Source organism: Protobothrops mucrosquamatus, unplaced genomic scaffold, assembly GCF_001527695.2.
Source record: "Protobothrops mucrosquamatus isolate PMUCROS unplaced genomic scaffold, P.Mucros_1.0 scaffold783, whole genome shotgun sequence".
Classification (NCBI taxonomy): domain Eukaryota; kingdom Metazoa; phylum Chordata; class Lepidosauria; order Squamata; family Viperidae; genus Protobothrops; species Protobothrops mucrosquamatus.
The window spans coordinates 237,651-250,601 of NW_015387051.1; the positions used below are offsets into that span (position 1 = coordinate 237,651).

Genomic DNA, 12,951 nt, shown 5'->3' on the forward strand with positions numbered 1-12,951 from the left:
GCAATAGTACATTATCCACTGCTCTACGCACTGAGTGAAGTTGGATGTCAAATGATGTACTGATGAAGCATCAAGAAAAATCATACTTACATAACACGCAAGTTAACGTCATAACATAATCTGTACGTAAAGCATTGTTTTACAGCCAGACACAAGGCATTTGTGTAGAATAGACTTTCACTGCAACGCTACGCCTTTTTACACTAAGATGATCCCAATCAATCAGTTATGAAAATACCCTTTGTTTAAAATTTCATGTATAGCTGATTCACAGGAAACAGTTCAACAGTCCCTTTTGTTTGACCGTTGTTTCTAAATGTACTCAGATTGAAATTCCTGATTGCAGCATAAACAATTACAGCAGCTTTTCTGAGACTGCATGGAAAGACAGTTTTAAAAAGCACAATGCAAGGAATGGAAAGAATTTCCTATCCAAACAGGGGGGGGAGGCGAGGAGGAGGGGAGAAGGGGAGAAGAAAAAGAGAGAGAGAAAGAGAGACAGATAAAGAGATAATAATTATGTTGTGTTCTCACCCATAAATGTGCCTCTCACTACAGCAAGGGAGAAAGTCAGGAATTTCCAAGTACATTTTCAGGACAATTCTAGTTCGCTTCACTGGATACATTTTTTTTATAAGAGCCTCATCCAAGCCCTAACCCACAGTGCTGCGGCACCAGGAAGAAAGCAGGGCTTATGATAGCTCAATAAAATGCCATCTCAAGGCCAGCAAGCTACCACAAATCACCGAGATTCGAGAAAACAGCAACAAGCTCAAGATGGCGATACAGGCACGACTCCCGTAGCAGCAGCAGCCAGTAATAAGGAAGGTTATTCAATCCCATTAGCCTTTTAGCCCAAAGAACCCCTCCTCCTCCCACTCATTCAAGCTTTCACTTACCCTTCCTCTTGGCCTCTTCACTGAAGACATTTTTGGCATGAGACAAAGGTTGCCCTCTGGTTTTTCACCACCCGAGGAGGTAGGTAGCGTTCAAGAGAACAGCATTGAAAGAAGATTGCTAAATGGCCTATTTAAGGCAGCCAAAAGCCAAGGCAGACACAGCCTTCCGCAAATACACATTGTGATTTATCAACATATTTCTTCCTGGACTGGCATTAAGTCTCCTTCCTCTGCTAGACAAGTACAGCCTCGGCCATTCCGGGACGACTTGGCTTTCAAAAATAGCTGCTAAGCAGAGAGCTAGCTTCCCACAAAACACCAAAAGAAATGAATGCACAAAGCATCAAAATGCATCGGCGGAGTGAATATTAGAGATGTCGTTAAAAATACTGACTCCTTCTGCGGAACTAGGCCAGCAGATGGTGCTACCAGTTATTATTCCATTAGACTCTGCAATTTAACCCTCAGTGGACTGTTCTTCCCTACATGTGGTAGAAGAGTTAACTCTTTAATTCTTCCACCTTCTGCAACAGCTCAAATAATACTTTTATGGGCGACATACTGTACTCAAGGAGTGTTTAAAACCTGACAAATAACTTTTTTCAAAAGAATCCTGTCACTGTTTTGCCAGATGAATTATTTCTGTAATTATTGTCAGACGCTCAGGAACTGCACAAAGATTTTAACTTGATGGGTTCAGAAAGAACAGGAACAGTTTATACAGTATTACTCTGAACTGGTGTTTTAAACTCAGTGTCTTATACCTTGTCTAATCTAGAATTAATCTTCTATCTTCTTTTCATTCTATGATATTTGGGGACAAATTAGGTAATCAAGAATATTTCCTATATCATCATCCTCACATTTTTGTCAAGGAAGGAAACAAAATATTTATAATTATCTTAGCGGCAAAAAGAATCTGAAACTATGAATGTATTTAAATATTAAAAGCAAAAGGTTTTAAAAATTATTTTGGGGTTGATCAACATTGATTATGTCTTATTAATATGCAATTGAATTAAGCATCATTAATAGCATCTAAAAGTGCTATTTGCTGCTTTGCTGGTTTTATTTACATATAACTCAAACCTAGAATTTAAGAAGTTTGGCTTAGAATAAATAAATGAACCCCTTTCCTCTGCAAACAAACCAGGAAAACTCCAGGTTTAGTTAGCGTAATTTGTTACATCCCAACTACCTAAAAATCAAATCCAATAAACAAACCACAAGTTTGGATTCCAACTTGCTGGAATAAGCACCAGCCAGAGATTCCAATTTAGATAACACTAAATGTCAGTTTTACACCATTGGAATATGTGGACAAGGACAAGGATCATATAACATTTCTGATGAACATCGAAGTCCTTTCTTGTTTAGCCCAAATATGAATAGCCCAAATAATATGAAAGCAATCATGTTCTTGCTTATAGTCTTGGAAATCTTCCACAAAACATGGCATTGTCTACTTTGAAGAAATATTTCTTTCAAATCGACATCACCCTAATACTTAGGATAGCAAAGCCACATTTAAATATGAAATCTCAAAGATGAAAAGAGTGGAAAATAAATTGCAAGATCATACTACAGAGAGAGAAGATCACAAAGCCCAATGCAGAAGAAATGCTGTAAACAGTATTTAAATAGTTATACACACTATTTATGAAACCAGTGGAAGTTAACATATTTTCCTTAAATGGTGGCAGTGACAAAGAATAAGGCTAATGAGTTGACCAAATTACATAGAAATACATAAAAAAAACAAACTTTTCAAGTTCCCAATTGTGGATGCCGAATTTGTTGAATAAGAATGTACAATAATCTTAACAAATTCATTTTTTAAAAAAATAAGACAGTTCTATTCATTGCTTGTTAAATACTTCCAGAGAATAATAAAATACATTCAGATTCAGAGAATTCTGAATTATTCTCAAGCAAAAGTTTAATGAATTTAACAGGATTTACTTTCACGTAATTGTTTCAGGATTGTGGTAGAAAACAGGTTCAAGGAATAAGAGAGACAAGACAAAAGTCAGAAAAAAGGGGGAATCAGAAATAATTAAGGGATCATATCTGATGCTTATCTCAGCTGAACCCATAATTGGCATACAGTCTCAAGAGGGCTGCCTGTCCTGGCCTATTGATTCTCATGAACTAATTTTGAAATTAGTCATGTGCAGATTAAAACATAGTGCAATATATAGACTTTACATACCTCGGTCAAATTTCATTTAGTGGGAATTTAAACAAACAAAGCTACCAGTCAGCATTACTTCATTAAGTAAGGGACAAACGACTGAATTCACTGGACTCATGATAAACAATGGCTTGTTATTAAGGAAATATACTACAATAAATAACAGGCTTACATACTCCCCCTTTCTCTTTTCCAATGAGCACAAGGTTCTTTCTTCTATACATGACAAATTATATTCAATTTTAGGGATGGTTTGAGACTTAAGCTGGCTTGTTTCAATACATCATAATTAAGATTCAATACAGTTCAAAGTTCTGTTGTAGTTCAAAACTATGATTAATAAAAATTAGTAATATTCACATTAGAGAAAGAAAAGCAAAAAAAGGAGGTGAGAAAGAAGAACTTAAGGTTTGTTAGGAATTGCTCTCATCACTTCCTGGGCATCCTTTGGCTATGTGAACTTCAACTATTAGAATCCTCAGCAGTTACCATGTTGGATGGGACATCTGGCAGTTGACACATTTTACGTATGTTTTTATATCACTGTGCAAAAGTTGTTTTTATATCACTGCACCTCTGTTTCAGAAAATTATTCTTCAACAGAATGGTTAAATCTCAATTCAGAGGCAACTTTGACTTGTGCTTAATCTGACTTTGATCCCAAAGCATTACTCCTTAGATACACTGTCATGAACCATGAATTCCAATTTAGTACGCTCCCTTTTCCCACTGCTTCCTGGAATCCACTTCCTGTTTATACTTTGCTTTAAGGAGGAACAGAGGACGCCAAGAGCACGAAAACTACTGTTAATGACTCTGCTTTCAGTTACCGAGTTTCCTGGCAGTGCAAAGCAGCTTCTGCAGCACAGGACAAGTAATAGCTAGGATCGTATTTCAATTCTGGCTGCCAGTTCAGGACAAGAAAACTTTCTCCTAATGCATAATTGGCGACAGAGAGAACCACTGTCCTGAGAATTCAAAAAGTAATATATTCATAAAAATCCATGTCAATGTTTTTGCAATATATTTATACTGCAATGGCTAACTTGTACGTATCAAGAGACTTTGGAAATCGGTATCTGTTCACTTTTGAGCAAAGTAATATTATGCAAATTTATTTCTCTCTCCCCTAGCTATCCTAGACCTTTCCCTGCATATCTTCACAATAGCAACCTGCTACTAAAAAATTACACACATTTTAAAACTCCTAACATATAAACACTTATATTACTAATGGATAACTTAAGTCCCATTAATTTCAATAGTCCTACTCTAAGTTTGACCTAGTCTGGATCCTATATATTCTTAGTGATTTATAGGCCATCTTATCCATCCTTCTTTTGCAAAAGATTTTAAGCATTCATATTACATTCGTATATGATTTTATCTAGAGGCATTGTTTGCTTAATATTTTTATTAAAGTCTTTAAAAAGTACATGCATTAAGACAGTAACATTTCACACACTGATTAAATCATTAGCTCTGTGTATCTGATATTCAAAAGAAATCAATATAGATGCTAATGCCTGCTCAACAGTTATTAAATAATTAGAAAACTTGTAATTTGTAGTGGCCATCAAAAGAATAGACAAGCTATATAATTTAAGACTTCTAAAAAAATCATACCCCTGATTTTTAGTGACAAAGCATTGCCTCTAGGACAAGGCTTCAGAGTCATGTCCTCAAGATATCCTATGGCATATTTCAAAGTATAACTGTGTATACAATATTCCATCTGTATAATATGATATTACCCAGGATTATATTCTATCTAAAAATGAACTATTAATACTAAAGGAAGTATTTATTTATTTGTTTTATTAAATTGCACTAGTAACTGACTGAAAATCAACGTAGAGCAGGCTAAACATTCTAAGATCAACAGGAATATTGGAAAGGCAGCATTTCAGTCAATTCATCCACACGTACAATCTTTGATTCTTATGTGTTAGCTAATATTATGGTTAAAAAGCTGTATGCACAAAATTAAAAAAGCATGTACCTGAACAAAAATATTTTTTAAAAAGACTTGTTTGGGAGGCATCTAAAAACTTTTAATATATTTGATTATAATATCAATTTGTTGTTTTATTTCTTTGTTTACATCCCAAAACTCAACAGTTGGCAAAACTGAAAGTACAAATAGTAATTACAATCTGTCAAGTCACATAGATCAAATTTAAAAATGTGTGTTCTGTGTCTTTTGCAAAATATGGAAGAAAACTGCAGTTTCTGAAATGGACATTCATTGTAATTTCCACCAAAAATAATTAAAACCTTGTTTAACAAATCTCTTCTGTAGATTTACACATGGCATAAGTATCTTTCACGATACGGTTGTTACTAATTAATTCTGATCTTGTCAGTTAATGTTGGCCAATAGCATAGAAAAGAATAAACCAGTCAAGGCACAATACTGCTCTACAACAGTCCCAAAGGTGTTTTTTTTTCAAAAGGCAACTGGACTTTGTTCTCCTTGAAGACGTTTCGCTTCTCATCCAAGATGCTTCTTCAGTTCTGACTTTCAGCTCAACCACTTCAGTGATCCTGGGGTCTTTCAATCAGAACTGAAGAAGTTTCTTGGATGAGAAGTGAAATGTCTTCAAGGAAAACAAAGGAAGTCCAGTTGCCTTTTGAAAAAGCACCTTTGGGACAACCATGGCCTGGATGACTGAGAATCTCCACAGGTGCTCTACAACAGTACTGTTACTTACCTGGGCTTGAGCAGTGACGTTCTTCTGCTCTGGCTGATGTAGATTAGAACCAGGAGGATACCAGGGATGGTCGCAATTCTGAGATTGAGCCTGAAGGAGGTTTGCTTGTGGGACAATGCGCTGTTCCAGCTGATGTTCTAAATCATTACTTGGGGTGTCCTGAACAAATGCAGTTTCATCGAACTGGGGAAGGAGATCTTCCTGCAGAAGGGCTTCTGGGTCAAGTTCTGTAAATGATTCACTTTGAGACTCCACCTGATGGAGCAAATTCTCATCCAAAGACGAAAAACCATTACCCTCGATAGGATCACTGAAGTGGCTTAGCTGAGGACCCGAACCAGGAGGGGTAGAAAAATTAATGTTCACCGCTGATAGTTTTGAACTGCTGAAGTTGCCCTGAGGTTGTGCTGAATGCAACACGTGGAAATTATTTGAAGTCAGTGATGTACTTGAATTAAGGAGGCTGTCTGAATCTTCTTGTTTGGTCCCTCTTCGAGTTGCGAAGGCATCACTTCCCGAAAAGTCAGAGAGGGGATGAGCTTGCTGGCTAACAGAAAGAGTTGCAGAAGATTGAAGAAGACTGGAAGGAGAGATCTGGTTGCTATTATAGGAAAAAGGAGGAGAAAACTGCGTGTTAATAGAGCATGACGTTATCGTAGGAGATGGTCCGTCATAGTTTCCTTCTTGATTTCCACAAAAGTGGGGCGAGTTATTCCTAGTCTGAGAAAAGGATGGCATAGAGATAGACTGTTGTGATTTTGATACATCAACAGCTTGGGATGGATGGGGAACATTAGTTCTATGTGAAACAGACGCATTCACCTCCAAGAAACCATCAGGCTGATTCCGAGTGTTCTCTCCTGCATTAATGCTTTGCTGCAACTGCAATGAGGCACATGGATGATGATGCTCACTGGCCTGAAATAAGGCAAAACTGTGGTGTGCTACAAAGCTTTTATTTTGCTGCATAGACTGCGTAGGTCCTTGATGGAACGGAGATCCATTCTGATTAGAAACACTGCTCGAAGTTTGGTGCCCCCACATCGGACTCCCATCTGCTACATCAGGAAATAATCCATTAGTTTGATTTTGTGGATGGACAGGAGAGCAACTGAACTCAGAATGTGGGGATAAAACGTTTTCAACCGGACTACTGAAGGACTGACTTACTTGAAGTTTCAGAGAATCATACTGGTTTAGATGTTCGTAATCGTTCATCTTTTGCTGAGTTTGTGTCTCCTGCACGTGGTTCAAAGAATCAATCTGCAAAGGCTCAAACTCTGCACCCAAGTTCAACTCATCAACCAGAGAAACAGGCCCAGTTTGTACAAAGGCATCATCTGACAAGCCTTCCAAGGTATCACTAAAAAGATTGGCATCATCAAAAAAATCCATCATAGGGTCTGTCATCTTGACACAGTTGTGTGACTTTGCCACTACCACAAATGGAGTTAGCGAGTCTTACGGCAGCACACACAAACAAAATATTTTTTTCAGTGGGAAGCACTTCATCTAAGCCATGTTGACATCCACCAGCATTTTTGTAGAAATAAAATCTTGAAGTGTTTTAAATATCCTAGGTAAGAAAGGAAAAAAGCAGTTAAACAATTTGGAATACCTTTTAATTCTCATGTATTATATTTTTAATCATTATATCTATTATATATCAAAGTAAAGTAAGCAAGCTCAGTTTATTTCCCCAAATTCCCAGAAAAAAGTAGCTGCTGATGGGATAAAAAATATTCTTTAGGGACCTGGAAAATAAATGTCAGTGTGGTTGAAGGAATGTATTTGCAATGTACATAACAATTCATACAACTGAGTAATATATTGCTTTACCTTTACTTATCATGCTCTATTTCAGTATTTTGCCCCAGTTCATTCTTTTCCACAGTGATGTTATATTTAACTGAAATACAGTCACTAGAAAATATATGTTCAGTTTAAGGAGAGTAGGTTCGTACATAATACTAAGCCATAATAGTTATTTGGTTTTAGCTTCGTGTGTTATATTAATTCATTCAGAATACAAACACATTAATACTGTAATTGAAATTCCATCATAAACACTTTCTGGTATCTTCTTACTGATATGTTTCTAAATATATTTTTATATATGAATATATGCATTTTTCTTCTTTACCCTCTCTTTCACTGCTTTGGCAGTCGAGGGAGATACAACGTTTTGACTTTTGCTCTTTTGGCAGCCTCAACTATTGTTAATTGATGTTGTTGCAGTGTGTCTTTGATGTTGTCTCTCCATCTTCTTCTGGGTCTACCTCATGTTCTTTGACCTTCTCCTCTTTTTATATATGCCTCCTACGGTATGGAATCCCACAACATCCTCTCCAGGTGAGCAAACTACTCTATTTGCTGTTTTTGTATGTAGTTTGGTTAAGATTGGTTCTATTGCCAATTCTTTCTCTTATGGTTTCATTTTTTATTTTATCCCTTCTGGTCATTCCAGTAACTTTCCCCAAATATGTATTTATAAATGTAAAAATTACATAAAAATATAACATTGCCCAGCTTCAAACATGGATTGAAACTTTAATAAGTGAAGAATTTAATTATGAATTTCATAAATAATAAGAAAAAAACATCCTTACCCATTAATACATAGCACATTTTGTTACAAAAGTTTTACTTAGTCCTGGGAAATATTTGGTCCCTGATATAATTTGGTAGCATTACGGATCTGAAAGATAAATAATATTTTTAAACAATTTAGTTCCAGCATAATACCTTTTTTGAGCCCTGCAAATTTGCTGGTATGAAAAACGTTAGGCTCAAAATACAAAATCTGGATAGGAGATTGAGGCATCAAGGCACTGCACACTTCTGCAAATACAAACAATTCTGAAGTATTAGGTCTAGTATCATGTTTTATCATATAGCACTGGTGGAAAAGCTATTACTTTAACCTCATTAAAAGCACATGTCCCAGTACTACCAATCTTAAATAGTTCTTAATTAAAGCACATTTTAATTAGACAAAGCAAACATTGCTTCCAGCAAAACTATCTAACACCATGGGCTAAAGATTTAAGGCACAATTTAACTTTTAACACAGAAACATCAAGATCAACAATGTTTTGGTGATTTAGAGCCCCCATTAGAGTTGTTTGATTGATCTCTCACTCTAGCTTTAAGGCCAGATTGTGGAGCTACTATAAATTCTGGTAAAAAAGCATCCATTGGCTAATGCTAAACTCAGTATAATCTAATATTACACAACAAGCCACTGTTGAAACTAAATGGCATGTGAAAGAATCTCTAAGCAATAGCATAGGCAGTGCTCAGAAGCCAATGATATCTGCTCAAGGTGTATCCACTAGATCAGTGTTTCTCAATCTCAGCCACTTGGCTGGCTGGGGCATTCTGGGAGTTGAAGTCCATGCATCTTAAAATGGCTGAGGTTGAGAAACACTGCACTAGATCATTCTTTTCCAGCAAAACTTTTTATGATTTAATTGTGCACCCAACAGCTTAAATCAGGAAGACACCTCCCATCCAAAGTTCTGCAGATTTTACTGCCTTGCTTCATGCCTCTGCTGTTCCAAAGAACAGAGTCTCAGGGGCTGCAAGAATTATGGAGAAGGAACTTTGAAAAACCCACGCTATTCTCATTTTATTTTATTCTCTCCAATAGCATATGTCATGATCTGATCTTAATCTTAATCAAACTTCAGATAAAATATTAATATTTTATCAGGTAATTAAATGATCTATTAATTAGATAATCTGTTTTGGTGCAGCAGGGATTTGTTTTTGATCTCCTCAGAACTGTCCCAGAATAAGGCCTCTACCAAAACTAGGTTTTGCAGCTGGAGGGATCATAAATTGGTGTACCACGGGTTTGAGATATCTCAAGTGTATAGTGCTTTTTTTGTCAAACTGATAAACATTGCACTGATCCCTATAAGCTCTGCCCCTCTGAGGAGGCAGTATTTGGCCAACTGCTTAGAGGAGGTAACTGAAGACAAAGAGCGAACCTATTTCATTTTGTGACAAACAAAATCTGTACATGTGACAGTTATTGACACAACCAAAGTATCTCAGCGTTTTAAGTCCTCTCAGTAGGATTTAAGTCAATTATCCAAAGGGAACAGATATTTCATAGATAGGTTCTGGAGCAGAACACAAAAACTCTTACCATTTGGTACACAAATTGATTCCCTTTTGCAGGTTGCACTGACACACCAGTGTTCACTGAAAAAACTTTCTTCTAGCAATATTCTTGGGACAGCAGAACTGAAAAGACGAGGGGGAAAAAAGCATTAAAAAGGCAGAACTGCCACTGATCCAGCTTTAAATGAGTTAAACGACTCCGATAGTATGTAAATGCTATAAGAAAAAGTTCTTTTGTTTTGTTTGCATTTACTTTATACTTGCAATAGTTTTATATTGATATGGTCAAATGACTAAATCAATAAAGTTTCTACTAGTAGTACTATAGTAAATAAATAAATAAATTGTTACACCTGTTAGATATCATAAGGCATGCAAAATATATCCTAGATATATCATTTACTATTAAGGTCAAAAGAAGTTAAGATAGTAACATTTTTCACTATGGTAGACACTATAGACTCTACTATGGAATACATTACAATGGGAGTTTGGGGACAGAAAAAAAATAACTAAAGCCTTCATTGAACATTTAAAATATAAAATTTATTCATTCAAGATATAGAGATATATTATACAGGACTGAAGAGAAATTAAGACTAATTCATAGAGAACAAGAATGCAAAGGTTACCAGGATCTATATACTACTAAAATTATCCTACTTGTCTGTTTGTAACCTTCAATTGGGCAAAACAGGCCATTATAGGTCAACAATTTTTCAATCAACATGCCTCAAATGGGCTAACTTAAAGAATCCGCCCAGAATCCAGCATCCATTATTCCCAGGGGATTAAATTTTGGCGAAGTTGGGGCCTATTTAGTGCCACTGTGCGTTCACTCATGTTCAGGAGATTCTCAGTTCAAACTCTCCCTGCCAATTACCCAGTAGGAAGGTTAATGGGGAAGCTGGCAGGAAATTGGTGGTTGCCCCCACTCCCACAGCTTTTTTGCCTGCCCAGGTCATTCTATTTCTCTATTTACTGTTACCGTAGTTTACAGTTAAAGTAACCACGATGAAGAAATATTGATAAGGAGGATGAAAGTGAGGTACACAGGAAATAGATGGCAAAGATTATTTCTGAAAATTAATTACTGGTATGATAGTGGATTACAGATCCTAGACGGTTATTGTGTTGGCAGTTTAGGCTCTCCAAAACATCTGTATTGTATGTTTTTATTCTATACTTCCCCAATTTGTGTTTGTTAAAAAGGATCTGAAAACCTTCAGTTACTAGCATTTCTGACCTAAACGTTTTTCAATATGGTATATCTGACTAAAAGATCACAATAATGTACATATATATTACTTATTATAAAAAATCACAGACAAAATAGAGCAGCCACACTGCTTAGAGTACAAGTTTTATATTTCATAATATATCCAATGCTGGAAGTTGAGAAAATAGGTTAGTCCAATAGGCAAACTTAGTAGGGGAATGCAACATATCTCAACTTCAAAACAGGTTGTCCTGATCTTATTGGAAGTGCTTCAATCATTCCAGAAGAATTATACAACAACAGTTTTGAAATGAAAACACAATCATTTCAAGTTTGAAACATGTTCAGTAGGAATGGGACAGAGTAGGAACACTTGGCAAGAATGGAACAGCTGTTTCAAACTTTTTGAACTTGGAACAGATTACTTCAACTCAAAATGGATTAATTTTGAGCTTAAATGTTTGTATTATATTATTTAATGACATAGTAAATATGCTAACTACTTCACAACACACTGATCAATCAAATGAAAATTCACCAAGACTATGATGACAAGCTGCAATGAATTTAAAGAGGACTTGTTTGACCTTTTTTATCAACTGCAAACTAATTTGCATTTATTAATGAAATAGCAACAGTCTTGTATTAATAGGAACTAAACCAAAACTATGCAACGTTGACTTTAAAATGGTGATTCTGCCTACACTACGCTCTATTTCCCCAAGATCTTTTAACTTTTACAACTTACAGAACACTAACTGTGGTTTAGAAAAGGACCACCTTTTTCACTGTATATGACAACTTACAAGGAAAAAGTAATTTAATATGAAACTGATATGTGCACACACAAACCAGCAGCCCCCCAGTTGTTTAGTGATGCACAAGAATATATAAGTTTTCTCTTGTTCTAATAGCGCTGCAGCCTTTAGTATGGCTCTGCAGTCTCTGGTCTATTGATGGTATGGCCACAGCTATCACTAGATAGCTTTGAAGAGTACAGTAATTAGATTATTATTCATACTTGAAACAATCATTTTAAAGGAATCATCTCCCAGTTAAAGTAAGTGCATATGTAGCTAAATATCCAACTCTTTGAGATAAGCTAAAATTATAAAGCATAAAAGATTGCATCAGACAAAATAAAAGACCACAATATGATCAGATGTCTTAGAAAACATAGAAATATAATTATCAGAGTTCTGTAAAAACAATACTACAAAACAACTGTAGATTCATTTGCTTATTTAAAACATGAACAGCGCACAGATTACCATATGCAAGCAACTGTAAAATGGAGAGATACATGAAGTACATTATATCATTTTCAGTAAAAATATTAGAAATATGAATCATAACAAATCTCACTATTTCCATACAATGTTCTTGAGCAACTGTCAGATTTTACATTTTTAATACATTATCAGCCACAGTTTCCATTACCATTATGTTAAAAACAACAACAACTGCACATCAAGGGATGACAGCATGAAATCCTACATTATTCCAACTGGTTCACTTTGATACATCTTCTGTAAGTTAAAGCATTTTTTGTTTGTACCACCCAACTTTTACAAAACTATATGCAACTGGTCACTTATTTGATGCTTCTCTAGCAAACTGGACCAAAATAAATCTCTTCAGTCTCTTATTTTTGCTTAAGTATATTAAACAAGTATGAAAAAAAACTTAATTCCCCCTTTGATTTCTGAAAAGCAAGATACAGCACCAACACGCAAGCGTCATGTATGCTATGGCTCTTTTTTTCCCTCAACATTTGCCTTTGTCTTCTGTTTA

General features: G+C 35.7%; 1 protein-coding gene and 1 long non-coding RNA gene across 5 annotated transcripts in view; both read right to left on the bottom strand.

Annotated features, from left to right (window-relative positions):
* The window catches only part of CHD9 (chromodomain helicase DNA binding protein 9), a 38,495-nt gene extending 31,213 nt beyond the window's left edge, over positions 1-7,282 (bottom strand). For 2 of the 4 annotated variants that reach the window (XM_015818743.1, XM_015818742.1), the window contains exon 1: positions 5,808-7,282. In XM_015818743.1, coding sequence (XP_015674229.1) covers positions 5,808-7,217 — 1,410 coding nt within the window. In that variant the 5' untranslated portion in view covers positions 7,218-7,282. Of the gene's footprint in view, positions 1-899; positions 1,272-5,807 lie in introns of those variants that run through there. The other 2 variants (XM_029284642.1, XM_029284641.1) reach the window with 1 other exon arrangement.
* A 10-nt stretch (positions 7,283-7,292) lies between these two features.
* LOC107289916 lies at positions 7,293-10,018 on the bottom strand. Its single transcript, XR_001548937.1, has 3 exons — positions 9,964-10,018; positions 8,417-8,505; positions 7,293-7,383 (listed from the first exon to the last, which is right to left on the bottom strand). It is a non-coding gene; the product is annotated as an uncharacterized LOC107289916 (long non-coding RNA).
* Between the last annotated feature and the right edge of the window lie 2,933 nt (positions 10,019-12,951).